This window comes from Syngnathoides biaculeatus, chromosome 7 (genome assembly GCF_019802595.1).
Source record: "Syngnathoides biaculeatus isolate LvHL_M chromosome 7, ASM1980259v1, whole genome shotgun sequence".
Taxonomy (NCBI): Eukaryota; Metazoa; Chordata; class Actinopteri; order Syngnathiformes; family Syngnathidae; genus Syngnathoides; species Syngnathoides biaculeatus.
The window spans coordinates 14,753,013-14,780,155 of record NC_084646.1 but is presented as its reverse complement, the minus strand read 5'-3'; the positions used below and the strand labels follow the sequence as shown (position 1 = coordinate 14,780,155).

The 27,143-nt window shown below is 45.5% G+C and overlaps 3 protein-coding genes and 1 pseudogene across 5 annotated transcripts; 1 reads left to right on the top strand and 3 right to left on the bottom strand.

Moving 5' to 3' along the window:
* Positions 1 to 3,528: 3,528 nt before the first annotated feature.
* On the bottom strand, positions 3,529 to 8,453 carry LOC133503489 (uncharacterized). Of its 2 annotated transcripts, none has more exons than XM_061825167.1 (4): positions 7,788 to 8,453; positions 7,166 to 7,248; positions 6,322 to 6,442; positions 3,529 to 5,308 (listed from the first exon to the last, which is right to left on the bottom strand). In XM_061825167.1, the coding sequence occupies exons 1-4, from the start codon at positions 7,886 to 7,888 to the stop codon at positions 5,143 to 5,145; spliced, it is 471 nt and encodes a 156-aa protein (XP_061681151.1). In that variant the 5' UTR covers positions 7,889 to 8,453; the 3' UTR covers positions 3,529 to 5,142. The 2 variants fall into 2 exon arrangements, with proteins under 2 accessions (XP_061681151.1, XP_061681150.1); XM_061825166.1 differs by having other exon boundaries at positions 7,793 to 8,453.
* Positions 8,454 to 9,243: 790 nt separating this feature from the next.
* On the bottom strand, positions 9,244 to 16,552 carry LOC133503490 (uncharacterized). The gene is made up of 3 exons (XM_061825168.1): positions 16,193 to 16,552; positions 12,749 to 12,791; positions 9,244 to 11,030 (listed from the first exon to the last, which is right to left on the bottom strand). The coding sequence occupies exons 1-3, from the start codon at positions 16,550 to 16,552 to the stop codon at positions 10,660 to 10,662; spliced, it is 774 nt and encodes a 257-aa protein (XP_061681152.1). The 3' UTR covers positions 9,244 to 10,659.
* LOC133504176 (5S ribosomal RNA) lies at positions 15,711 to 15,829 on the top strand (annotated as a pseudogene).
* A 4,364-nt stretch (positions 16,553 to 20,916) lies between the features above and the next one.
* Positions 20,917 to 26,721, bottom strand: fam20b (FAM20B glycosaminoglycan xylosylkinase). 2 transcript variants are annotated; one of them, XM_061825015.1, is made up of 8 exons: positions 26,495 to 26,721; positions 24,631 to 24,850; positions 24,306 to 24,553; positions 24,121 to 24,207; positions 23,766 to 24,047; positions 22,218 to 22,409; positions 21,596 to 21,655; positions 20,917 to 21,501 (listed from the first exon to the last, which is right to left on the bottom strand). In XM_061825015.1, the coding sequence occupies exons 2-8, from the start codon at positions 24,757 to 24,759 to the stop codon at positions 21,270 to 21,272; spliced, it is 1,230 nt and encodes a 409-aa protein (XP_061680999.1). In that variant the 5' UTR covers positions 24,760 to 24,850; positions 26,495 to 26,721; the 3' UTR covers positions 20,917 to 21,269. The 2 variants fall into 2 exon arrangements, with proteins under 2 accessions (XP_061680999.1, XP_061681000.1); XM_061825016.1 differs by lacking the exon at positions 26,495 to 26,721 and adding an exon at positions 26,215 to 26,448.
* Between the last annotated feature and the right edge of the window lie 422 nt (positions 26,722 to 27,143).

Here is a 27,143-nt window from a genome sequence, read left to right as displayed (position 1 = left end):
TTTTCCACCACGCCCGGCACGGTGCACGCTTCCAGGGGCATCTCTTCTCCTCCCTGACGTGCCGCCATCGCCACTTGTGTTCCCGCTCATTGCAGGCCGGCCCTTTATAAAGGCGTGACGCCCACACTTCAAAACAAACACACCCCTCGGGCCGAGCGTGAGGAACGGGACCCAATTATGTCAGCGAGAGCAAGGCTCAATATGTTTCTGCCTCTGCAAATGTCCAGCATAAAAAAAAAAAAAAAGCAGACGGTGCTTCCACTTCAGATCTGTGCCAGAAAGGTTTTACGATTTGATTAGTGGTGACGAAAAGAAAGTACAACGAAGCCAACTGGAAGTCGCTCTCATTATCACTTTATCGACACCGCTGATACTTGAAGTGGTTCCACTTGTTTGCAACCATCCTGCACAAGAGTAAGAATAACAGTTTGCCTGGCAAGGTAGCTAACCCACAACCAATCTGATCAGCGGTCCGGAAAAACTTCGGTCGGCGTCCCGGCGAAAGAAATTCCAGCCCCGATGGAACTTCGAAGTGAACGAACGGTGGACGTAGTCGCTGTTGCTGCAAAGTTCTGAGGACCGGGGTTCACACCCCACTCCCGCCTGTGTGCCGTTTGCACGTCCTCCCCCGTGCCTGCCTAGGTTTTCTCCGGGGGCTCCGGTTTCCTCCCGCATCCCAAAAACATCTACGGTAGAGTGATTGAAAACGAAATTAGGTAGTAGGTGATAATGTTGTTCCGAATGGTTCACAATCAGCTGGGGCATGCCCGCGACCCTTGTGAGGATAAGCGGTATGGAAAATGAACGAATATACTGCTACTTAGTACCTCCATACAGGGAAGTACTTAAGTGCGCGAAGCCCTTAGTAAAATCATTTCAAAAGTGAGCCAGTGAGGCAAAATTAGAACTTCAAAACTGCTTTGACTGCACAGACCGGATTGTCTGTGATAATTCAGGCAGCAGCCTTGGTGAATTATCACAGATATGCGTATGTCAGTGTTTGTGAGGAGGTCTGCGTACCAACGAAAAAATGTTTGCACGTTCAATAACGACATCGTGTGGTTTATAGGCAGTCTTGGGCAACTCCGCCAGGCTAAAGAGGTCGCACACGGTGGTGGGGGTGGGGCCCTCTACAACCGCACCAGAAACCAGCTGACGAGAGAAATTAATTTCGCGAACTAACAAGGTCTGCAAATGACGCCTATGCGAGGATTCTGTTCGTGGACTTCAGCTCTGCGTTTAAGACCACCATCCCTCAAATCCCCTCCTCCAAGTTTCTCCAGATCAGCGTCTCGTCTGCCATCTCTGGATCTCCAACTTCCTGACGGGCAGGACACAGAACGTGAGACTGGGGGACACCACCTCATCCACGAGCACTATCAGCACTGGGGCACCCCACAGTTGTGTCCTCGCCCCACTCTTCTTCTCGCTCTAAACAAACAACTGCTCCTTAATTGAATGTCTATTGTTCTTCATTCTTGTGGGTTCATTTGTTATTCTTCTCTCCACTCAACATGAACCTCGTACCAGGGCGGCGTTGACTGCCGGAGACAAATTCCTTGCTTTTTGTTTGATAATGAGCTGATCGGGGCATCCCCGCGTGCTTTGTTGGCCTTCAAATCCGCCCTGTTTTGAGGACGCCCAATTTGGTGGAACAATCCACCTTTTCCCCTCGAGACTTTCCGGCATCACTCAACCACACCTTAACCGATGCAAAACTAATGTGGGTGTTCTGAGCATCCGCTCGCTGTCAATGTGATGTTTCATAATAATGTGCTTACTTTAGATGGTATCTCTCTAGAGAAACCTCTTCCCTTTTTTATGAGTGATATTGGCCCGCCCACACACGTTTTCACCTGATATTGTATTTCTGCCAAGGGCTGCGCGTACTCCATTGCTGATGTGTGCTCGGTTTTGACAGACGACAGCACGGTCAGCGTCCACTTTCGCATCCGACCAATACGTGTGGCTACTGTCTGCCTCCTCCGAGGTTGAAGTGTATGCAAAAGTAGGTGAAAAAGTAGAGAGAGAAAAAGAACATTGTAATTTGGAACATATTGCACGTTGCTACCCTTCCATCAGACGTTGTGCAAGATGAAGTGATCCTCTGCCTCAACCTTTCTTTGTATGTCTCGCTAGGACGGAATTAAGCAAAAGAAAACACACTTAAACAACTCAAATACCAAATGTCACAAACTCAAAGACAAGCACAATGTGAAGTCACACAATCGGGTTTGAGGTGTTTTGTCAAAGGGGAAATCCACTGGTTTGCATGAACAATGTATCCAATAGGCCATTTAACATGTACCCTATTTTGACAATGTGATGTTAAATCCTCTCTCATTTAATAGTGTTTTGAAAAGATTTTTTTTTATCAACAATTACAAATTTTCAGGTGCGCTGCCATTTCGCGAGTCACATGAGGATTTGACGTGTACCGTGCCGCAACAAAGGCTCGATTACATTGTGCCCAGCACCTGATTTCTCGGATTTATCCTCAACTAATGAAGAAATAGCAGTATCGGTTGATGGGGAAGACGAAGGAATACTTCGATACACAGCCGTGAACGGCCACATCTGGCACACAGTTCTGAGAACAAGGGTCCGCAGTTTTAATGTGGCTGCGTGGCTTTTCTCCAGGTACCCCAGTTTGCTCCCACATTCCCAAAACATGGATGCTAGGTTAATTAAAGACTAAATTGACCGCAGCTGTGAAAGCGTGTGTCATTGATTGTCTATATGTGCCCTGTGATTGGCTGCTGATGAGCACTATAGGATATTCAAAATTCCAGGAAGATTAAGATAAGATTTATTAGTCCCACAATGTGAAAATTGGAGAGTAAACACAGCAATCCCAGAAGTACGGATAGTGTCAGAAGTAGGCTAGCCGATGCAAACACAACTTCACTAAAATAAGCAAGCATGGACTATAAATTAGCTAGCTAACTTCATTAACACGTAATGTTGCAGTCAAATTGAAGAATACAGTAGTGATGTTAGCTTGTTAGCATTCTTTATTCTATATTGCCTCGGCTGTAATGTGACAAGAGCGCAGCAGCCTCTCTGGAGCAGAGACGGTGCTTGTAAAGAATAGAAGATCATTGGCCGGAGAATTCAGCAGACTGCCGCTGTACGTCTGCGCCACTGAACAAAGTCTAGCAAATAAACAAATCTACTCCGTAACCCGTGCTGTGTTCCTTTCCACAAGCGGCGACAGTCGTGTGTTGTACTTTCGCGCGTCCACGATTAGCGGAGGTAATGGATACTACCATGTGCCAATCAAAACTGCGCTCGTTTCGAAAACAACCCTTGAACCTGGCCTGAATGATAATTTCGTGACGGACGTATGCGTGTGTGCGTGCGTGTGTGTGTGTGTGGTGTGTGTGTGTGTGTGTGTGTGTGTGTGTGTGCGCACACGTGCAGAGGGTAAATTACATTACAGTGTGCTCAGGTTTAAAGATAGCACAAACGGATCTCCAGCACCAGCAGGAGAACGAGCGATGAGGTAGCAGGCATACCGATTGTTCCTGTGCTTCTGTTTAGTATCTATCTAGCTATTTATTAATCTTTTGTTTGTTTGTTGTTTGCTTTGTTATTCTATTGTATGTCTGCAAAGTTTACTAGTTAGCTATTTTAGCCTGGTTTATGCAAGCTAATCAGAATCAGCCGAATAGCCTTGTAGGCTAACATTCGTAGAGTAACATTCATGTTGGGTACGGAGAAGAACAAATACACGAGAACGAAGAACAATAAACAGTCAATTAATAGGGTTGGTTCAAACATTGTTAGGTAGCTACCTAAACATCTTCCTACGTAGGGAAATTTTCAGTTTTGTGAAGAACCTGTTTATCATGTTTACTTTTTTACCTTTTGCTGTCCTAAATGAAGTTGGAGTATTGTCGCAATCGAAACTTCTTTTTTTCCATTCAGTGTGTTGCGGTTCCTAAAAAATGAGTTGCAGTCGATTTTTTTGGTTTTGTTTTGAATGCGCTACGGAACACGGATTCCCATCGGTTCATCGTTCCCACGTGTTATTATTGGCCTCGTGCCCGAAATGATTGGTAACAATAACAGGCAGTAACGCCCCCACAAATACCAGAATGTTCTCAAAAGCCCACGCAAAAACATCGTAAAACGGAACTCTTTTTTTTTTAATGGATGGATGTTTATATTTTTCAGAAGTCAAGAATGGGCCATGCAAAAAAAAAAAAAAGTCGTCGCGGTGCAGGTACAAGAAACTTGTTTCAGAAACAGACAAGTGAAAAGTTCTAGCTGAACGCCATCACGTTACAAATGAGCTCAAGGCGGAAAGATCGTGTCATGGCTCGGGAAGAAGCCCAGGTCTGCGCTTGGGCGGCGAAAGTCTTTTTTTGTTGAAACCTGTTTAGCAACACACAGACAAGGTCATATTTTTTAAATCGTGTCATCGTGTTGCAAGTTAAGTTTTCACAAGATTATCTTATCTCTTGGTATGGAAATGAGCCAAGGGAAGGCAATTTATTACATTGCAGGGCTGCACTCGGGCAACCAAATAAAATTTCCGGAGCGTTTCTAGAAACAGACAAATTAATAATTAGACGTGAATGTTATCACGTTATGTTAGCGTTCATTTTGGGCATGGGCCAAGGAAAAAGCAATGCAGGTGTGGAGTTGGATCGATCATCCCTTTTTGTCCAAATCTGTCTACAAACAGACAAGCTAAAAGTTTGATACTAATGTGGTCATGTTATGATTTATTGCAAAAGCTATAACAGTTGCTTTTCACGAGACTTTGTCAAGAGGTGTGGGCTGATGAAAAACCAGCAACAGTGCATCAGTGCAGATCTGCGCTCGGGCGTCTGTCATTTTCCCTCCAAATCTGCTAACAAAAAGACAAGCTAATGCATACAAATTATTGTAATGTAATCCTGTCATGAGTAAGTAAAGATGGGGCAATGGTGTGAATCCGTGTTGTGCCACATTTAGTTGTCATGAGGCTTCCTGGAGAGATTTGGATTAAAGGAATATAAGTGTTTGAGTAGTTCATTAGATGTTGCTACTTCCTGTGTATGAAAGTGTGAGACTGTAAAGTGCTGAGCGTGTGACTGGTGGAACGAAACAGGGTATGTGGTGCAAGAATGGAATGTTTTAGAACAGACGGTGCTAACTGCAAGGAGGATGCGGAGACGACAGGACTCGGAGGCAGTTGGTGGAAAAACTACTGTCAGGAAACCACCACCAAGAGGAGCCAGCACGCGAGTCTGCAGGGGAGGAGTCGGGCCAACATCCGGCGGACCAAAGGAGACCAATGAGAGAGCGCCAAGGATACCTGCAGGAGACACAGAACCAATAGTCAATCAGTAGATTGTACTTGAAAATTGTTCTGGGAAACTCGGATTTAGAGTACGTCGGCTGAGGGAACAGAGACGTACAGGGTTGTAATGAGAGGGACCCGAGACCCAGGTGTGTGTTGAAGGAATAAATCCACTCGCGTGTGAAAATGCCGGCTTCCTGGTACCTTTCGATTGCAGAACGAGCGCGCGTATTGTTGGATGAGTGGCAGTTGGGTAAGGTCACAAATTGGAGTCAGATTACTAACTTAAGTTTATGATGATTTAGAAATACAAAATTCCAACAGGATGTAGGCCAAGGCAAACACAAAAAAAATTCCAGTGAGGGTTAGCAGCTCGGGCGGCGGAGCAATTATTAGATGTTGATGGGGGAAAAAAAAAACTAGGAAGCCAACACTTTCATTTGAATGCGTTTCATGTGTCAGGCAGACACGAGAGTGATGCAAGCGAGCAGATTTTTTTGCGTTTGGTGTGTAATGTTTAACTTTGGCAGGAGATGAAACCACATCACGAGTCTCGGAAGTGACACGAGTAACACAGAACTGAAACGTCGGTGCAAAGGTTCATTGCGTGTACACAAAGAACAAAAACTGCTCGTGGTGTCACTTTTTAGTCAATTTATGTTTTATAAATTTAAAGTCAATCAATGATTGATACAGAGACAATAAGCTACGTCACGAGGCTCGGCTAGAAACACTTACCTCGCTTATTAGCTTGCTCGTGATGAGATATGCTAACAAGCAAATGAATATAGATAACCAAACAGTTATCATCTGTACCGCCTATCCTCACTAGGGTTGCGGGCATCCTGGCGCCTACTTCAGCTTACTATGGTTGGAAAACAGTTTACACCCTGAACTGGTCGCTAACCGATCATAGGACATGTATAGACAAACGATCTTTCACACTTCCATGCACACCTCTGGGTAATTTAGAGTCTTCAGTTAGCCTAACATGCATGTTTTCGGATTGTCGGTGGAGGCCGGAGTACCTGCAGGGAACCCACTCAGCCATGGAAAGAACAGGAAAACTCCAAAAAGCGCCGCTGGATTTGAACCCAGGTCTTCCGAACTGTGAGGCAGACGCAGCCTCACACATACCAGCACAGGTAGCTGAAAGTCAGCAACACTCCAGATAGATTGATGAATTACAACAGCATGCTAAAATAGCTAACTAGCAACCTAAAATACTAACTAGAGAGGTGGAATAAAAGGATAAAAATACAAAGATGCATATGCTAATTGACTAGCTAACACAGCTAAATAATTTAGAAGCATGGTTAGAGGTGCTCACCGGCTTGCATAGCTAAATAACGTGCGAAAAGAAATAGATGAACAAACAGCCTAATTTGCCAATCAACTAGCTGAAATAAATAAATGATTAAACATGCCAGAAAAGATCAATTTGTTAACTTGCTGGCTGCTTAAGTAGTTAGCCTAGCTTACAATGACAGATGGCAAACTAGCTATGTGAAATAAAATAGATAAGCAAACAATAATCCATTACGCTAACCATCTAACTTGAATAAATAGATGCGGCAACTTTCTTTCGGCTTGTCCCGTTAGGGTTGGCCACGGCGCGTCATCTCAGATGAACGTTCATATTTGTTTGGCACAGTTTTTACGCCGGATGGCCTTCCTGATGCAACCCCTCTTGAGGAGTGAGGCTCCCGGTGAGAAATGAACTAAATAGATGCAATAACATCGCGGGGAAGTTGTCTGTTTACGCAGCTAGATAAGTTAATCACAAGAAGTCAAACGCTTTTGATTTTGTGGAGAGCACTGGTCACTTGGCAATCTTCTCCGGCATATTTATTCTTGAACATTTTCCCAAACCTCCTCCCGAGATCTTCCCACTTCCTTGACAAACAGCCTCCAGATGTTCCATAGCTTGGATTCCTTCCAAGGGCCGCTGAGACCTAAAACACAAAATTTAGTGCGTTATTCAACCAAAACTAATCATCCGGAATGGACCCATCCGTTTTTTCACAGAAAATCAGAAGGTTGCCGTGTATGTTTTTTTTTTTTTTTCCATCTCCCGCCAGGGAAAGTGGCAGGTCTCAGAAAGATGAACACAGCGAACATACATATATGTATATATCTTTTTATCAACTTTTGTTTCAAGGTTAGGATACAAGGTATGTTAGCTCCCTCTATGTAGAAGAAGGGGAACTATGAGACTGGGGGGGATTTCCTAGTAAGGGTCTGTTACGTACACAGAGTTCCCCTGTTAGCAACGCATGCGCATTAATCACAAGGAGACTTTTCAGGACGGGGGAGCGCTCAGACCATCACCCCGGCCACATATAACAATGCACTTGTATTGCCTTTTAGGCAATTTAATCACACACACAGTACAACACAACACAACACAAAACAAAACAATAACAGAATAGAAGTACAAAGACAGTTTAGTAGCGTGTAACACGAGCGAACGAGTCAAATGGCGTAGAGTCACCAAACTCGAACAACTTGTCCGATAGCAGCAGGATGAATTAAAAGCTCCGTCCGCGTCTGAAGATGTAATCCTTTTCTCAGAACGTAACAAAAGATCTCCATCCCATAGCAGGTGGCACAGCATCTTCTCAATGGCGACCGTCCCAGCGTGATATCCGCAAATGACGTTGCAGGCAATATGGCCGCCACCGGGATGTCGAGTGAGACTTGCGCAACTTTGTGTATGGATGACGTGCTCTCCGCTCATTATATGTCGTTTTCATCACAATATCTATTTTAGAATGTATATTTGGCTGTCAGCGGAAGCGCTGAGGGTTCATAGATGGAACCTGTGTGGCCCTGCTCCTTTGGAGGTTTCCCCTCATCATTCGGTCATTTCCCAAAGCTCTTTTACTATGTAAAGATATTCTCAAAGCTCCTTTGTGGTCCTCCATGTTTGTTTCTGCCCCGTCCAGGTCGACACCGAAGTTAAAGACGCAGAGTTGGTTCATTTTTGCTTCCATTTCGAAACGCTTCCCTAATCTCGTGAGTGTTTTGGCTATGTTCACACCGCTTACTGCAGAGTGACGTACACATTGACGCCGAATTGTTTCCACGTCAATGTGAACAATGTGTTCACGATATTTCATATCCGATCCAGGCCTCTTTGGTCGGGAGATATAAATCGGATACAAGTGCAGTCTTGTGCAGTGACGATTTTTTCTTGCTTTAACAGCAAAACTGCAGATTGTCTTCAGTTATGCTTAACATTGAGATGTTGTGAGCATTTCTTTGTTACCAATTCCCCATTTAAAATAAAATACAATAGCTGAACATTTTTTTTGACTGGCTTCTGATTTCAAAACGAGTTGCCTTTAATGTTTTCATGCATTCAAAACTTTTGCACCTTTAGCATGGCCTAGAACTTATTACTCAATTGAATTTTTGAGAGTGGATTTAGATATAAAAGAGTGAAAAAATGCGGTTGCACATGTGTGCACACCCTGTATAACTGGGATGCGGCTGTGTTCAGAATTAACCAGCAACGCTTTCAAACCGTTAAGTGAGAGTCAGTGCACGCATGCTACCGTTTAAAGTGCGAAAAGGCAAACAACACGGATGATCACACAAAGAACACGATACCTGTAGTGTAGCGTGGGTTAGGTTATAAAGCACATTTATGATGAATGATTTTTTTTTTAAAAAACAAAAACCTGCGTTTTAAACGTTGAACATATTATTCGGGAAATTTAGCTGAGTAAAAATTGTCAGAAACAATGATATTAGCGGGCCACTGACACCTAAAGCATAATTTTTAATATGTTGTTAACCAAAAAAAAAAAAAAAAAATCATCCAGAATGGACCCATCTTTTTGTTCACAGCACGTGAGAATGTTGCCATATACGGATTTTTTCATCTCCTGCCATGAAAATTCTCTTGATGTATTTGTGTTGGAGAAGAACCAGGAAGTGACGTTTTTTGCAGACACCTACAGCCCCGGGTTTGAGTGTTTATATCAGTTTTACCGGCGAGAAATTTGTTGTTTTTTTTCTGTGTTAGCCAAAATGCAAGCTCTTTGTATTGCTGGAATTTGCTCAAAGACTCGGGAGGATGGATTCACTCTTCACACGTTTCCAAAAGACCCGGTTCGTCGTGAAAAATGGATTGCACAGGTGCAAAGGACAAGAGCTTTGTGTGTTCCAAATGACAGGTGTATAGACCTATTAAAAAAATAATAATAGTTGGGGGAGACTAATTGGTCTCACAGTTTATGGCATATGTTACGTGTGAATTTAGAATAATTCCCCTTGGTCAAACCAGCAAACTATAACAGAGGACTTGTATTGCGTTTAAGACAATTTAATCACACACAACACAACACAAATGTTATTTCCAGCGCATGTTCCAGGAAGGCAGTATGGCCATTAGCCGGCGGCCCGACGTTAGCCGCCGGGCAGCCGACGTGACGGTGGGTCGGCGGGTAGGTGGGCGACCACGTGCGGGGACTAGAAAGGAGCTCTCCCCCCCTACTGGCCACTTACTTCACCCGGCATGGGTCCTCCTGAGTACACAAGACTTGTAAAAGGGTTAGGAAATCGAACAATTATGGGCCAGTCATTTTGAATATTTGATCGGGTTCTTCGTCTTCCTCGTCTGTGTGTCGGGGAGTCCGTTGTCATTTAGAAGTGATCCGCATATCTATGTCTATGTCGAATATGGCTTAAAACGATAAGGTAATATGGCCCCGGTTACTTCATTTGCCTCTGAGATTTTCTCTTCTTCGAAAAGAGCTTCAGTCTCAGATTTTGAGTCTCAGAAAAAATCCGAAAATCTCTCGTTCATCTGCCCTCGCAGGCGGCACAGCGCGTTTTCTATGGCACGACTGTCCCTGTGTGACATCTGCTGATGACGTCGCAGGCAATATGGCCGCCACTGGGATGTCGAGTGAGACTTCCGCCACTTTGCGCATTAATGACATGCTCTCCGCTTACTTTTTTTTTTCGTATTCACATTGACGTGAATCATATTGTATGTAGTTTCCGTAACAATATCGATTTTAAAACGTATATTTTGGTGTCAGTTGCTCTTTAAGTACACATCAGTGAAATTTTGTTACATTACAAGTGCTCTTTACAAGAGCGGTTGTTCTTCTTCTGGTTGGCAACATTTTAAATGGACTTGGATGAACAATAGCATCTTCTGCTGGTTTGGTTAGCAACAGAGTTCCAATGGGCTTTTCGCGTGGCATCTATGAACAATTTTCATTCCTGTTGTAAAAAGGGAGGCGTTTATTCGAGGGAGGTGCAAATCTTTAGTGGATGATGCACCCGGCCGCTATTTAAGGAAATCGGATGGAATGGAAAAAAAGTCTCTAGTGGAGTGTCCGCGGTCTTCAGAACTCACAGCGCCCCCCCAGCAAGGAGCTGAGGCCCACTGTCACGTTCTTAATCTTAAAGAATCCCGTGGAGCGCAGGTCCAGCTTGACTTTCTCGCCGGCGCGCAGGTAGGCGACGGCGTGGAGCCACTCGCAGGCCTCGTGCCGACCCGCCAGGTGGAAGGCGCACAGAGGGGCCGCCCTGCCCCCCGCCCGTAGCCGCAGGGTGCCGGCGGCGCCCGGCTCCAGGCTCCGGTAGCACACGTCCACGTAGAGCACGTAGGGCCCGTCGCAGCCCACCGCGATCTTGCTGCGCCGGTCGTCCGCCAGGCCCATGTGGTGGCTGCTGCGGACGTTGTCGAACTGCAGCGTGGCGTTACCCCAAATGTCTGCCGACGCACAAAACACTGTGAGTCGCGTATGAGTGTGATTAGAAGTACTTGTATTATGATTTGTATTTTCCCGTCATTATTTCCCAGGCGGTACGGTGGATCAACTGGAAAGCGTTGGCCTCACAGTTCTGCGGTCCCGCCTGTGTGAGTTTGCATGATCTCCCCGTACCTGCGTGGGTTTTCTCCGGGCACTCCGGTTTCCTCCCACATCCCAAAAACATCCAACATTAACTGGACACTAAATTGCCCCTTGGTGTGATTGTGAGTGCGGCTGTTTGTCTCGATGGGCCCTGCGATTGGCTGGCAACCAGTTCAGGGTGTACGCTGCCTCGTGTAAAAAAATTCTGTGACTTCGTATGGTAAATTTTTCAAACTTTTCAAATTGTCCTGAAGTTTGACAGGGTAGCAAATTGTCGTCAGTGCATTTGACATCGGACCTCAGTTCAGTGAGTATTCTATTTTCTATTTGTCGTCACATTTGGAATTTTTCATTTGTATGAGAGTTAAAGGTCCAGTGTCATGAAATGGATGATTTTTAGTACGTTATTAATGAAAAAACGTCAGCCGCTATGGACACAGCTGTTTTTTCACCACAAAACAAGATTTTAACGTTAAATGACTTTTTGTAACTCCCGCCGTGAAAATCCTGTCGAGGGATTTGTTTTTGACAAGAAGCAGGAAGTGTTCGTACAGGGCAGTAGCGCGCTCAAGCGGACTCGTTTCTTTCTATTAGTTTTACCCGCTGGAAGGTAGCTCGTTGTTCCTTCGTGTTAGCCAAAATGCCGGCTCGTTGCATTGTGGACATTGCTCGAACACTCAGGAGGATGGATTTACCCTTCATAAGTTTGCAAGAGACCCGGTTCGTTGTGAAAAATGGATTGAACAGGTGCAAAGGACGAGAGCTTTGTGGGTTCCAAATGACAGCTAGGTGCGTATACAGCTAATAAAAATAATAATAGTTGGGGGAGGGGGGCGTAATCCGTAAGTCAGGGGTGCTTAATGTGTCGATGTGACCATCGGAAGGTTTCCGTGCAGCAGCCGCTGAAGGACGGCCTCCGCAGGCCTTCTGAATCACCACTGGCCTTGTCGACAAGGCCGGGCCGGCCGCCAGCCTTGTCGGCTGGAGTGGCTCGTCGTAGCGCCGGGCAGCGGTGGCTCATCTCCCCCGCGGAATTGGATCGGACGGGGAGGCGGTTTGGCTACGCCGTCATCGTTGCTTGTGGGCAACGTTGTTTTAAGCAACGCCGCGCAGAGGTGGATCGGGTGGGGAGTCGGTTTGGCCGTGATCCGCATATCATTTAAAAATGGCTCGAAACAATAGGCTAATATTGCCCCGGTAACGTCACTCGGTTGTGAGATGTTCTCTCCTTCGAAAAGAGCTTCCGTGTCAGAAGGGGCGTTCGTCTCCCAGAGTAGGTGGCAAAGAAGCCAATATGGCGACCACTTGGATGTCGAATGAGACTTCCGCAACTTTGTGCATGGATGATGCGGTCACCGCTCATATTTATTTTTTTCTATAGACATTGAAGTGAATAATGTTATATGTATTTTTCATTTCAAAATCTATTTTAGAATCTTTATAGGGATGACACTTGACCTTTAAGAATGCTAAAATGTTACTTGATTGACTTGGCAGTGGCACAGTTGCAACACACTTTTCCCAAACCCAAAAGTCGTCGGTAAATGAATCATTAAAGTCGCCTGTGTCGACTTACCCGAAATGACGTCAAACTGAATGTGGACGTTGTCTCGTGAGGCCTGCGGACAAAGGGGAAATGTATTCTAAATTGAGCACACGACAACGTAGAGTCATTCAACGGTGAGTTCGATCAAAAGTTGTGCAGTGCCTCATTTTTGACCGAGCTCATTCCGGCTAACGTTGGGCGAGTGGCGGGGCACACCCTGCACACAACACACATTAACTTGTCAGCTTAATGCTAACACAATATCAACTCACTGATGGACGAGCAAAAATGTTATGTCATTATCCAAGCCGCTTATCCTCACAAGGGTTGCGGGAAAGCTGGACCCTATCCCAGCTAGCTTCGGCCAAAAGGCAGACTACACCCTGAACTGGTCGCTAGTCAGTCACAGGGAAGATATCGACACCATCACTGAGCGGGAATCGATCTCACACTGTCCGCACCAAAAGCAGGCGAGTGTACCGCTACATCATCAGTGACTCCCGGGCTTCCAAAAATTTGGAACAGACCACTAAAACAAGGTGTCACACAGCAAGTGCAGTCCAAGGCCAGTTCAGGGTCAATACAGGGTTAAAAAAAATGTGGTGTTTAAGGGAGATCGCACTAATATGTTACGAACATTTTAATTACGACCACACCCATGATTCTAGATGCATTTACTGTATATGTATGTAGAATGATAAGAAAAATGAAGTTGGGTGACTGTGTAAAAAGGAAATAAAAAGAATAGAATGATTTGCAATTATAATTTGAACACACTGCAAAGACAAAATATGTATTGTTCACGAATTAATGTTAGTTTTTTTTTTGTTTTTTTTTTTAAATAGTGTCTCGTTTGGGATTTGATCCCGCCAACATGTCTCCCCGACCCCCCCCCCAAAAAAAAGCTGGTGATTATGATTTAAATAGGGTGTATGTACCGTATTTAAAGGTCCGCTGTCATGAAAAGCATGATTTTTAGTATATTATTGATGAAAAAAAAAAACAGCCGGAATGGACCCAACCGTTTTTTCACCACACAACATGATTTTGACGTACAGTATATGGCTTTTTGTAACTCCCGGAATGAAAATCCTCTCGAGGGATTTGTTTTGGAGAAGAAGCAGGAAGTGACGTAAAGGACAACGGTACCCCCAAGTGGACTCGTTTGTTTCTAACAGTTTTACCTGCGGGAACGTAGCTCGTTGTTTCTTCGTGTTAGCCAAAATGCCCGGCTCGTTGGATTGTTGGATATTGTTCGAACACTCGACAGGATGGATTCATTCTTCATACTTTTCAAAAAGACCCGGTTCGTTGTGAAAAATTGATTGCACAGAAGCAAAGGTCAAAAGCTTTGTGGGTTCCAAATGACAATAAATAAATAAATAAATAAATTAGTTGTGTGTGTTTGTGGGGGGGGGGGGGGCGCGTAATCCTCTAAGAATGTAACAAAGATCCGCGTACATAAATCAGGCGTGCTGAATGTGTCGATCTGCCTGTTAGAAGTGATCCGCATATCATCTAAATATGGCTCGGAACACTCGGGTAATATTGCCCCGGTCACTTCACTCGATTGTGAGGTGTCCTCTTCTTTGGAAAGAGCTTCCGTGTTCCATAGCAAGTTGGCACGACGTGTTTTCAGTGGCGATTGTCCCGGTGTAACATCTGCCGATTATGTTGCAGGGAATATGGCAACCACTTGGATGTCAAATGAGACTTCCGCTACTTTGCGCATAGATGACGCGCTCTATGCTCATATTTATTTTTTTGTGCAGACATTGAAGTGAATAATATTACATGTATTTTTCATTACAACATCTATTTTAGAATGTTTATAGGCATGACAGTGGAGCTTTAAATACAGCCAAGGCATGTTTTTATAGCATTTCCACGACTTAATATATAAAACACACTTTTAAAATAATTTAAACACAATGTATAATGGAAATAGAGTAACAATTACCAACAAAATACTGCGGGATGCGAGACCGCCATGAAGCCCGAACCACAATACGGCGCACTTATAAAAATGTTCCGCGGCACTCGCAGCTATCAACATCGCGCCCACGTGTTCAATGGAAGTCGCACAGATCCGCGTCGGTTTCGTGGAAACATTTTGGGCTTTTTTTTTTTTTTTTATGTATGTGTCCTGTATGTAATTCAAAAGGTCACGTCACCACTTTAAAAAAACAAAACAAAAAACAAAAAAAAAAACAAAAAGCATCCGGTGGTCCTGGCAAGCTGATTCATAACTGGAGAGAGAGTGTGACACGCATACATTTTGAGTCATCCGTGTCAGCCGTCCCTTCTGACTTTTACTGCTTGCGGCCAGACCAATACTGCGAGTCGCCATGAAAAATGCAGTGAAAGTGTGGCTGGAAATCCAGAGCCCCTTTTCTGCTTTCAAGCGCATGGGCGCGGGACACACTACCAGCAAAACAAAAGTGCTTCTTTCAGGGCGTCTCGGCGTACTGACGCGTGTCTTCTAGTCGCGCCTGGGGATGTTCATCGACCGGACTGCGCTTTTTCCCATTTTTCCTCTTGTGCAGAGTTATGAAAACAGCCAATCTATACTGTCAGTAAACAATCGTGTATTTACTTTACAGTTACATTGTATCGAAAAAGTCTCAAAGTGGAAGCAGAGGTGGCGAAACTACTCCCACTGTGTCCTTCGAAGTACAGATACTTGAGTAAATGGCATCCCAGGAACGACACCATGGCCCCATGCCGGATGTCGTCTTCCCTCCACTTTTGGTACTGCTAATATCCATTCATTATCCAATCCGCTTATCCTCACAGGGGTCACGGAAGAGCCGGAGCCAATCCCAGCTAGCTTCGGGCCAAAGGCGGACTACACCCTGAACTGGTCGCCAGTCAGTCGCGCGGCAGATATCGACACCGTCACTGAGCGGGAATCGATCCCACACTGCTCGCAACCAAAGTCAGGCGTGTGTACCACTACACCATTATACTACTAATACAGTATAATAAAGGGGCTTACGGCCATGCTACCCCGAGAGCACCCGATCTCGTCAGATCTCGGAAGCTAAGCGGGTTTGGACCTGGTTAGTACTTGGATGGGAGACCGCCCGGGAATGCCAGGTCAGGAAGGGCATCCGGCGTAAAACTCTACCAAAACAAGTTAAGTGGCCACCCCTCACGGGACAAGCCGAAAGGAAAAGAAGAAGTAGTATAACAAAGGGCTGTATCCACTTTTTAGAAGCAATGGAAGTACATTTCAGTCTGTATTTCTTTATCCGTACTTCAGTGCAGGTATCGAATCAGAATTCTAATCTGAAGCCACGTCAAAAACACGCTACCGGTGCTTTTAGTTTGACCCGGCTTTTTACTCAAAGTTCTGTACTTCTCTTCCACCCAAGACCAGAGCGCGTGTACTTTTCCCACCTCTGCTAACCGTTCGGAAGAAAGAAGGCCAGCGCGGAAACATTTCTGAATTGAGGCTTTGTGCTTACTCACCAGCTCCTGCAGATCCCAGTAGACGAAGAGCGTGAGCGCCAAGCAGGCCGCCACCAGCAAGCTCTGCGCCAGCACCACCGCGGCCGCCGTCGCCATCTTCGTCAGACCCTTGCGGCGCTCGCCCCCCTCCTCGGCCGGGCCGCGTTGCTCAGCCCGCATCCTCGTCCGCCTCCTCTTTGCCGGCACACGAGAGCTCAGTAGCGTGCTGGCGGCGCTTTTAAGGCCTGTGGTAGGGGAGGACAGGAAACAAGACTGCGTGTGGTGAACAGTACGGGATTCCTCCTCCACAGCGACGATGTTGAGATTGTTCTGAGTCACATTTGACCAGTCTAATAAAACTGATTTCAGCACGAGCGACATATGAAGTTATCATCTCTCGAGGAGCCGAGACTCGATGGTTTTATTTGACGGCAGCATGCAAAAAAAAAAAAAAAAAAAAGATGTGGCTGGCGTTTACACGTATTCATGTGCAGAATCTGAATCAGCTTTATTGGCCAAGTGTGTAAAAACACACAAGAAATTTTGTGTTTGCTTCGGGTCATCGTCCAGTTGGAAGAAAAGTTTTAGCGTCCCGACTGATGTCTTGAGATGTTCCCTTAAAGATCTCCCTGTGATGTTCTTTCGTCATCCATTTTATGAAGAGTTCCAGTTCCTGCTGCGGCGAAACAGCCCAACAACATGATGCTGGCACCTCCATGCTTCACAGTTGGTGCGGTGTTCTCAAGTCTACGAGCTCCCCGGTTTTTTTCCGCTCCAGATCTAACATTCGTCATCATGACCAAACGGCTTCCCTTTTAATTTAATCAGGCCACAATATACGTTGCAAGAAGATCTTTTTTCTTGGTATCATTTTACAAATTGTAATCTGTCTTTTTTATCTGACGGCCACGGTAGCCTAAGAACGTTCGATCTCGGAAGCCAAGCGGATTTGGCCCTGGTTAGTACTTGGATGGGAGACCGCCTGAGTAAAGTTTTGCTCCCCGGCTAAATGCAGAGGGGTTGCGTCAGGCAGGGCATCCTGCGTAAAACTGTGCCAAACAAATGTGCGTTCATCTGAGATGACACGCTGTGGCGACCCCTAATGGGACAAGCCGAAAGGAAAAGAACAAGAATCCGTCTTTTTTATGTTTCTTTTGTAATAATGGCGTCATTCTCGATGAGTGGCTTTTCAGCCCATGTCGGTGCACTACTCATTTCACTGTAGACAAAGACACATACTTACCAGCTTCATCCAGCATCTTCACCAGCTCTTTAGATTTTGTCCTGGGGTTGACTTGCACATTTTGGCCCAAAAGCTCATCTCTACGCCACCGAGCCCATCTCCTTTCTGAGTGGGGTGATGGCTGGACATTGCCATGATGTTTATACTTGTGTAGACTTGAACAGATGAACATGGCACCTTCAAGCCTCTGGAAATTGCACCCAAGGATGAGATAGACCTGCGTATCTCAACGATATGCACTCCGATTTTCCGGCTGATTTCCTTTGATTGTACTCAGATTTTCTGGCTGATTTCTTTTGATTTTCCTATGATTTCAGAGAAGGAAGCAGAGCGTTTGAGGTGTGGCTTTAATAAAATTCATTCTCGCGTGTGCCGTCAATCAACATGTATTTTCAGTTAACATCGGGAGCCTCCAAAGCCATGACCTCATCATCTGGGCTTCCCCGTGTTCTTTAAAGGCACAGTACGTTTTGGTGACCCTGAGCAACCTGAAAGTAGAGGATACGTCTGATTCGACTTCCGACAGTGACACGCAAAAAGCTTTTTTTCACCACAGTGTGTGTAAACATCTGGCTTCAACTGTACATAACCATCACAGGGGCACAAATGAAGACCTGCAAAAATGAAGAGGAACACTATTGAGAAGAGGAATGGTGCCACGTGCAGGTCCTGTTAGGTCTTTCGTCCCGAGTATTGTTTTTGGACATGCACTGGCATGTCATCAACCAGGGTTGCGGTTGCGGCCAGGACGTGATAGTTTGTGGTTCGAGTAAAACACCTGCTGAGTACAAACGAAACCGGTGTTCTATATGACCAGCTGAGTGTGGGAACGAAGGGACCTGCCGCCAACAACCCCCACCCCCCCAAACCCCTGAAGACGCTTTCACTGCATAAATGTCAACATGGAACACAAATATGTCAACACCACCACAAGGTTTTGGACCGCTAGAAATACAGTAAGTGTTTACAGTGAATAAAGTTCTGCACAGCACTTTTATACCCCCCCCCCACCATATTTGGCTTTCAGGTTTATTCCACAACAGAATAAATTCATCTTTCCCCTACACATTCAACACAACACCTGTTGAGTGCGAGCAGGTTAGGGGGCGGGGGGGCAATTTGAGGGAGAGGCTTTTATTTCATTTAAGTGAAGACAACTAAAATGGGAGCCAGTGTCAATTAGGGGAGGCCATTGGTTGAAAAAAAAAAATCTCTCCATCATCATGCTTGATTCAAACAGCACCCATCTTTAGTTTCAAGGCTGCAAAGATCATTGCAGCGACATGAAAGGATTGCAAAAACTTCTGGCAAGTGTTGGGTGTGTCCCAGATGTGACAATGCTAATGTTAATCACAATCTATTAGAGGCCATTACAGTGAAGAAAATAAGTATTTGAACACCCTGCTATATTGCAAGTTCTCCCACTTTGAAATCATGAAGGGATCTGAAATTTTCATCGTAGGCGCTTGTCCACTGTGAGAGATCATCGAAAAAGAAAAATCCAAAAATCACAATGATTTTTTTTTATGATTTATTTGTGTGATACAGCTGCAAATAAGTATTTGAACACCTGATCAAAACAATGTTAATATTTGGTGCAGTAGCCTTTCTTTGTTATTACAGAGGTCAAACGTTTCCTGTAGTTGTTCACCAGGTTTGCACACACTGCAGGAGGGATTTTGACCCACTCCTCCACACACATCTTCTCTAGATCAGACTGGTTTCTGGGCTGTCGCTGAGAAACACAGAGTTTCAGCTCCCTCCAAAGATTTTCTATTGGGTTTAGGTCTGGGTTTAGGCCACGCCAGAACCTTGATATGCTTCTTAAGGAGCCACTCCTTGGTTTTCCTGGGTGTGTGCTTCGGGTCATTGTCATGTTGAAAGACCCTTCCACGACCCATCTTCAATGCTCTGACTGAGGGAAAGAGATTGTTCCCCAAAATCTCACAATACATGGCCACTGTCATCCTCTCCTTAATACAGTCCAGTCGTCCTGTCCCATGTGCAGAAAAACACCCCCGAAGCATGATGCTACCACCCCCATGCTTCACAGAAGGGATGGTGTTCTTGGGATGGAAATCATCATTAGTCTTCCTCCAAACACAGTTAGTGGAATTATGACTAAAAAGTTCCATTTTGGTCTCATTTGACCACAAAAAACCTCCTCTGTATCATCCAAAGGGTCATTGGCAAATTTAAGACGGGCCTTGACATGTGCTGGTTTAAGCAGGGGAACCTACCGTGCCATGCATGATTTCAAACATGACGTCTTATTGTATTACCAACAGTCACCTTGGAAACGTTGGTCCCAGCCTTTTTCAGGTCATTGACCAAGTCCTGTCATGTAGTCCTGGGCCGATCCCTCAGCTTTCTAAGGATCATTGAGACCCCACGAGGTGATATCTTGCAAGGATCTCCACTCAGATTTTTTTAGCTTCTTCCATTTTCTAATGATTGCTCCAACAGTGGACCTTTTTTCACCAAGCTGCTTGGCAATTTCTCCGTAGCACTTTCCAGCCATGTGGAGTTGTGCACTTTTGTCTCTGGTGTTTTTGGACAGCTCTTTGGTCTTGCCCATGTTACAAGTTTGAGTCTTACTGATTGTACGGGGTGAACAGGTGTCTTTATGCAGCTAACGACCTCACACAGGTTTATCTGATTCAACATAATACATGCAGTGGAGGTGGACTTTTAAAGGCGGACTAACAGGTCTTTGAGGATCAGAATTCTTGCTGATAAAACAGGTGTTCAAATACTTGTTTGCAGCTGTAACGCACAAATAAATCATTAAAAAAATAATACATTATGATTTCTGGATTTTTCTTTTTTGATTATCTTTCTTACAGTGGACATGCACCTAGGATGAAAATTTTAGACCCCTCCATGATTTCTAAGTGGGAGAACTTTCAATGTAGCAGGGTGTTCAAATACTTTTCTTCACTGTACGTATCCCACGCGATGCGTCATGTGGACACGCAAGTCTCTCTTGCGCTTGTATGTCATCATAGAGCGACAGACCTCACCAAAACGGATAAAAGAAATACTCATTTTCTTCACTGTAATGGCCTCTAATAGAATGTAATTACATGGCAGAGCATTGTCACATCTGGGACACACCCAACACTTTCTTCACTGTATTTAAGGACGTGTCCCCCGCCCCCACAAATGATACTTGATTGAAAAATATTCTGTGGGAGGGGGGGGGGAGGGAAGTGGTAAGGAACACTGCCAAGAGCCCTATTGTAACAGGAAAGAAACTACAAGAATACGTAGTGAGTGTTGGCGCTTTTTCCACAAATTATGATCCTCCAAGAAAAGTACACGAAACTCATTCATCACTTCAACTTGTGTGTGGGCCCTAATGTGAATGAAAAATGTTGCAAAAACCTACAAGTCTCCCTAGAGGAAGTTAGGAAAATGCTCCGATGAAAGCAGTTGTTCCGGAACCAACTTAAATCCAACTGAAAAAAAGGTACCCCCACCCCCCCAAAAAAAAGACAAGTGAAATGAATGTGTTTAATATTGAAGATGAAGCTTTCCTTACATGACTCCTCCTCCTTCCCCGTTCAAGTGTGTGATATCAGTAGCTTAATGGCACAGTATGGCGACTTTCCTCTCACTCTCACGCACTCACACACTTTTTGAAACATTATAATCAACACATCTAGTGTATTTATGGTATCTGAATATGTACACTTGGCTTTTTGTTTTTTGTCACCTCGTTGACAGTAATCACGATGACGGCTTGTCAGTGCGCTTCCTCCTTCATCGGAACTTCTCCCCGACAAGTCCACGAGGGGGCAAAACAACCAACAAGAGGGAAATCCCACCCTGCGAAAATGTCTGCCGTTTTCATCAGGGGTGCGGCAGGTTCATGCGGTCTTCCACCAGGGTATTGTCGGCGCCGTGCGCCTCTGTGCACTGCTTGACGGTGGCCACTATGCCGGCCAGGCGCCGGTCCAGGGCGGCCAAGTGCGGCTCGGCCAGGACGGGCCGGATGGGGTCGAACGCCAGCGCCTGGCGCATGGCCGAGCTCAGGGCGCCGCCCCGCAGCAGGTTGAGCCGGTTCCAAGTGGAAACGCGGATCCTGCCCAAAGACACGGAGGTCGATTTTTTTTTTTTTTTGGGGGGGGGGGGGGTCGAAAGATATGAGGAACAAAAATTGGACTAGATGCACTCACATGCAACACTGGTAGAGCGGCGCCAGGATGCTGCGCTCGTCTAGGGCCGCGTTCCCAAAGCTGAAAAGATAAAACATGGCACCATGTGAAAGTTTTGATGTGTGCTTATTGGGTTTTCTCCGGTGGCGCTGCCCTAAATACTATCACAAGCAGTGATGCACATTTACAACTTCAATTCTTCAAATCGTATTCGCACAGTCTGTTGTGTCTTCATTTTGTAGCATTTTGCCTTTGACGAGGTTCTTTAGAAGTGCAGCGAATCAAAATCCCTCTCGGGAGCTTCCGTAGCGCCAACAGACATATTTCCGTTATCTTGGTGTGTTATAAATTCCGGCCGCGTTTGACGACGGCGACAACGCGTCACCGTCCCAGGAGAGTTTGAGTTTTGTCTAGCGGGAAAACAGTCCAATAAGATGGGCCTGGGAAACGCTGAACAGCATGTTTCTTGAAAAAGCGAGGAAATAATGTTTAAATCTGTCAAAATTTGGATGGCTAATTTTGGCCGATAATCCCAGTCGACTGAATGGTCGGGTTCTAATGATGGCGCAAAAGGAAAAATAGTGATCGCTGTGGATGTATAAATAAATAACTAATAAAACAAAAACCAAAAGCGAGTGCAAACCTCTTGGCGTTGTCCAGCAGTATGAGCATGCTGGCGCCGCCGTCATCCTGGAAACTCTCGTAGTGGTGGCGGTCAGCGTTCCCGATCAGATAATCAAAGACGGCTGTGTCGATGACGTCCAGCAGGCGCGGTCCGGCGTCGTACGGCGCCATCTTTTTCACGGCCGAGCAGTAGCTCTCGTCGTACTCCCATCTACAACAAATACGTTGCAATTTTTTGGACACTGCCACATAAAAAGTGTTCAAAAAGGCACCAAAACTGTTTTCCTCTTTTTAAGAGGGTTAGATATAGATACAGATATTTCATTGTATGAAAATAACTGGTGGCATTTTGTCAAAAGACATACATATGCTGAATGTTGTGTGTATTATATTTTTTGTATTTTGGTTTTTATTTCAATGTTGATTTTTAAAATTTGGATTCCCCCCCTCAATTCATAATACAGTAATACTTTAGATTTTTAAAGGGGAATTCCGGCGGTTTGCATTACCAATGCATCCAATAGGTAATATGTACTCTAATTTGACAATGTGATGTTAAATCCTCCATCATTTAATAATGTTTTGAGAAAGTTATTAATCGGCAATTATGAATTTTCAGGGGCGCTGCCATTTTCACGAGTCACATGACCTACGTGCGCAGATGTGATGTGTTAGGTGCCGTTCCAAACGCTCGATTGCATGGGACACCGTTTATGCCCAGTGCTGATTTCTCGGATTTATCCTCATCTGATGAAGAAATAGCAGTAGCGGTTGATCGGGAAGACTGAGGAATACTTTCGTACAGATTTGAACCTGTGGCTGTAATCAATGCCGCCGAGAGGCGGAGCCATGAGCTCGCTCCGCCGCTCGGCTGTGAATAATGTTAAATATTCGGATGGTTCTTTGGGTGGAATGACGTGGAGTCTGATGAGCTCCCTCCCCGGCCGAGTGAGCTTAAGACTTCGCCGCTCTCTATGTAAGTATTCCTCCATTTTCCCGATCAACCGATACCGCCATTTCTTCATCAGATGAGGATAAATCCGAGAGATCAGCGCTGGGCACGAATGGCGTCCCATGTAATCGAGCGTTTGGAACGGGACGTAACACGTCACATTCGCCTGTGTAGGTCATGTGATTTGCAAAAATGGAAGCTGAAAATTCATAATTGTCAATCTTCTCAAAACACTATTAAATGAGAGGATTTAACATCACATTGTCAAGATGGAGTACATATTACATGACTTATTGGATACATTGTTCGTGCAAACCACCGGAATTCCCCTTTAAGTAGTTATATTACCATGCAATTTCATTTTCGTACATACATATTTGTAAATGTAATCATAATATAGACATTTTTGGGATTTCAAAAAACATAAGTCAGTTTATTTGTGGTATAAAAACAGGTTTGCTGATTCCCTGTCACTGAGTGAGATCCCAGGTTTCCAACTACCTCAAATATACCAAGGTGTCCTTTAAAAGTTTTTTTTTTTTTTGCCTTGCTTCAAAGCGGGCAAACGGGACAAGCCGAAAGGAAAAGAAAACTTCAAAGCGGTCAAACCCCCACCTGGCGAGCTTGCCCTCGCGGTACGTGCGTCCCCAGGGGTGCCGGTGCTTCTGCAACGGCCACACGTCCGGTAGCCACAAGGTCAGAGATCCCTCCATGATGTCGCCGTGGCCGCACGCCGGCTCGCTCTCCCGACAGTAGTAGCATTTCCCGTAGAAGCAGGTGTTGTTCCCCTGCGCCAGGAAGGTGCTGAGCAGCTGCTCACTGGCCACCGGCTTGATCTCCGTGCGCAGGTTCACGTGCCTTCCGACCACCAGGGGCGCCCTCCTGAAGCCCAGGATTCTGCGGGGGAGCCACGGGGCGTGAAGCGACGCCACCTCGCTAGTTACCGTGACGATGAAGTCGAGTGACACACCTGTCCAGGTGAAAGGCGGCCACCTCGGCATTGTGTCGGTCGTAGCCGGCGTACGGCTCTCCTTCGACCACGTAGTCGCGACCGTATCTGCCAGACATCGACGACAAAACAGCTACGTGACGTACTTAGCTCATGCGTTTTGTGATTACGGATTTTACAAATAAACTCTACTTGACTTGACGGACCTCTTGGGTTTGAAGACCACCTTCTGTCCCCCGTCCAGCACCAGGAGGGCCTTGAGCTGGGTGCCTTTGTAACCCACGTCGGCGCGCTCAATCTGGGCTTGGCCGAGGGCGGTGAGCACGGCGGCCAGCTCGGGCGCCTCCTCCGGGTACACCTCTCGGGGCCCCACCCACTGGCTGGCTATCTCCCACGGAGACTGCAGGGTGTGTGCCAGGCGGGCGCCCCGTGACAGCGAAAGGCCGGCCTCCATCTGGCAGACACAACATTGTGAACGGGCCACACGCGGACGTGTCGGCGGGCGAGCGAGCGGGCGGGCGGGCATCTGACCTTGCGGAAGGCCCTGAGGTCTCGCCTGCTGGCCGCCGAGCCCTCGCCGCCATCTAGCAGGAAGATCTTGGCCAGGCCCAGCAGGAGGAGCACGGCGCACAGCAAAACCACACGCTGCTTCAGCTTCATCTCCGCTCCCCCTCCTCGTTCACGATCTCACCCTTGCCACATGGCCCCCCCGCCGGGCCCATCGGCCGTGCGTCGGCAAAATGGCGGCCGTCTAGAGAAAAAGAGAGCGACAAGTTCATGACGGACACGCTACTGATTTTATCCGTGCTGACCCGTCGCAAGGACCCTAAAAATAAAAACAATCCTTCCAACTCCTTCACCACCGACTGACGTGATCGCGTCGTCTTTAACGTGGCATCTGTAAAGCTGATGTGCCTCAAACATTTCAAAACAGACAGAGGAAAAGTACAAAACACTCAAGACAATACCTCAATAACAACAAAGTATTTGTAGTTTTATTAGAGTGATTATTGTCCTATCTATTTCACTCAAAACGTTTTTTTTTTTTTCCCCTCCATTACTAGTGTCACTCACACCCTAGTACACCACTAAACTTGATTTAAGTATTGTGCTGCAGTGGTACCATCCTGGATCCTGCTAGTAGCACCACAAATCTCATTAGTACTTTTGGTTGCTAACAGGAAACATGTACAATACTTGTCCAAATAGTGAGGACAAAGACTGTGTACTTGTAGACTGACTAAGCCAAAGCTGTACTAGTCTGGTCTTTGGCCTCAATAGTACAAAATTGAGTGCATTAGTACATAAATTGTCTTACAGGTAACTTTTTTTTTCCTCCCAACTAGTATCACTTTTATCCCACAAATATTAGTAAACTCCTGTGCTGGACTAGTGTGAAGCATAAGTGTCCTCCTAGACCAGGGGTGTCAAACTCATTTTTCTCACGCCTCACATTGTTGCTCCGGTTTTCCTTAGAGGGCCATCATGACCGTGAAACAAAAATATTTAATAATCTCATCATATTTACATCATGAATTTATGAACTAGGTTTGGAATCCGAAATCAAGGGTAATGTGTTTTTCCACTATTAACGTTCGGTAACACAAAAACGCTTGTAATATCTCAACTTTATCATTTGTGATATGACAAATTTAAATTTGAGTACAGATTTTTACTAGAATAATGGAAATTCACACTAGATTTGGTTTCATGGGGCACATAAAATCATGTGGTGGGCCGGATCTGGCCCCCGGGCCTTGACTTTGATACCTGTGTCCTCGACCCTACTACGAGCAAATAATTGCCCATTAGTAAAGTCTAGTTGTCCTACTACTGAGCCAAAGTATTTATTAATGATGAAAAAGAGTGTACTGGTACATGGACTAAGCTAAAGCCTTTATGAGTAATTCAATTAAAAAAAATATGCTCGGCAGCATCACATTTAAAAAAAAAAATAATAATAATAATCACTCTCCCCACAACCTATGAAGGAAAATTTTATTAAATAAATGGTTCCTTAGCACGGACAAAAGAATGTACTAGTAGCGCCCCTTCCATCCAATTGGACATATTAAAGTGAATGAATGAGAAAGCCACGCAGGCAAAAAAGCTCACCTTTTCCTCCCTCCTCGTTCGTGCGCGCGCGTACACACAGACACAATCGCCCTTTCATTACCTCGATGCTGTTTTAGTACATGTCAATGGCCACATTCCCAATATAAATTCGATGTTAAATATATTGCTTGTGTACGTTAAGCCCCTGTCTTATTCCAAGCTCGCAGTCCTGTCGTTGAAGTTAACGCGGACATCCGTGATGGATGCACCTGGCTGGAGAAGCTGAAGCTAAAGCTAAGCTAGTTAGCGAGCTAACGTCATCGCTTCGTTTTCTTCTCACCTGGCGGCCATACGGGCGTCCACTTTTTTTCGGGGACCAAATGAAGAAATTCCCCCCACCGCAGATGTTGTGTTGCCCAATCAGTCAATCCCTCTTGGCGACCCCTTTTTTTTTGGGTGGTCCAGAACAGCTTCTCCAGCACCAGTCAGTTCGATCGGTCGGTCGGTGCCGTCCACTTCCGAAACACTTGAGTGCAGCTGCTTTTCCTGCCTCTATGGGGCGCTGTGAGACCAAGCGTATCCCTGACTCCGCACGGTGCGTTCAAGAACTGTCTGATTTTAGAGATTCATTGAACGAGTTCCATAGCCAGTTCGTGTTATTTGCTCTATATCAGTGATTCCCAAACAGTGTACCGGGGTACATTAGTGTGCCGTAAGCGCTCTTCAGGTGTGCCGTGGGAAGTTATCCAATTTTATGTAATTCCTAAAAAAAACACTTTTATTCCAAGAAATAATGTATCTTTATCCATCTATTTATGCAAGTGCGGCACAATGACAGAACAAAAAAAATCCTCCAATTAGATGGCAGGAATCGATCCATTTTTGGTGACGTTTACTTTTGTTGGTGTGCTGTGGGATATTTCAATTGTAAAATATGTGCCTTGGCTCTGTAAAGGTTGGAAATCACTGCTCTGTATCACACAGAGTGG

Excerpts from the sequence above, each read along its gene's own strand:
- LOC133503490 (XM_061825168.1), bottom strand. The coding sequence starts at position 16,552 with ATGTCGCTCGTGCTGAAATCAGTTTTATTAGACTGGTCAAATGTGACT. Across the intron at positions 12,792-16,192 it reads ACTGGGATCTGCAGGAGCTG|GCCTCACGAGACAACGTCCA; the intron begins GTGAGTAAGCAC and ends CTTTGTCCGCAG. Across the intron at positions 11,031-12,748 it reads TCAGTTTGACGTCATTTCGG|ACATTTGGGGTAACGCCACG; the intron begins GTAAGTCGACAC and ends GTGCGTCGGCAG.
- LOC133503489 (XM_061825166.1), bottom strand. The coding sequence starts at position 8,033 with ATGAGCGGAGAGCACGTCATCCATACACAAAGTTGCGCAAGTCTCACT. Across the intron at positions 7,249-7,792 it reads CTATCGGACAAGTTGTTCGA|GTCTCAGCGGCCCTTGGAAG; the intron begins GTTTGGTGACTC and ends TTTGTGTTTTAG. Across the intron at positions 5,309-6,321 it reads GCTGAGTGGGTTCCCTGCAG|GTATCCTTGGCGCTCTCTCA; the intron begins GTACTCCGGCCT and ends TGTCTCCTGCAG.
- fam20b (XM_061825015.1), bottom strand. The coding sequence starts at position 24,759 with ATGAAGCTGAAGCAGCGTGTGGTTTTGCTGTGCGCCGTGCTCCTCCTG. Across the intron at positions 24,208-24,305 it reads GTGGTCTTCAAACCCAAGAG|ATACGGTCGCGACTACGTGG; the intron begins GTCCGTCAAGTC and ends GATGTCTGGCAG. Across the intron at positions 22,410-23,765 it reads CGCGAGGGCAAGCTCGCCAG|ATGGGAGTACGACGAGAGCT; the intron begins GTGGGGGTTTGA and ends TATTTGTTGTAG.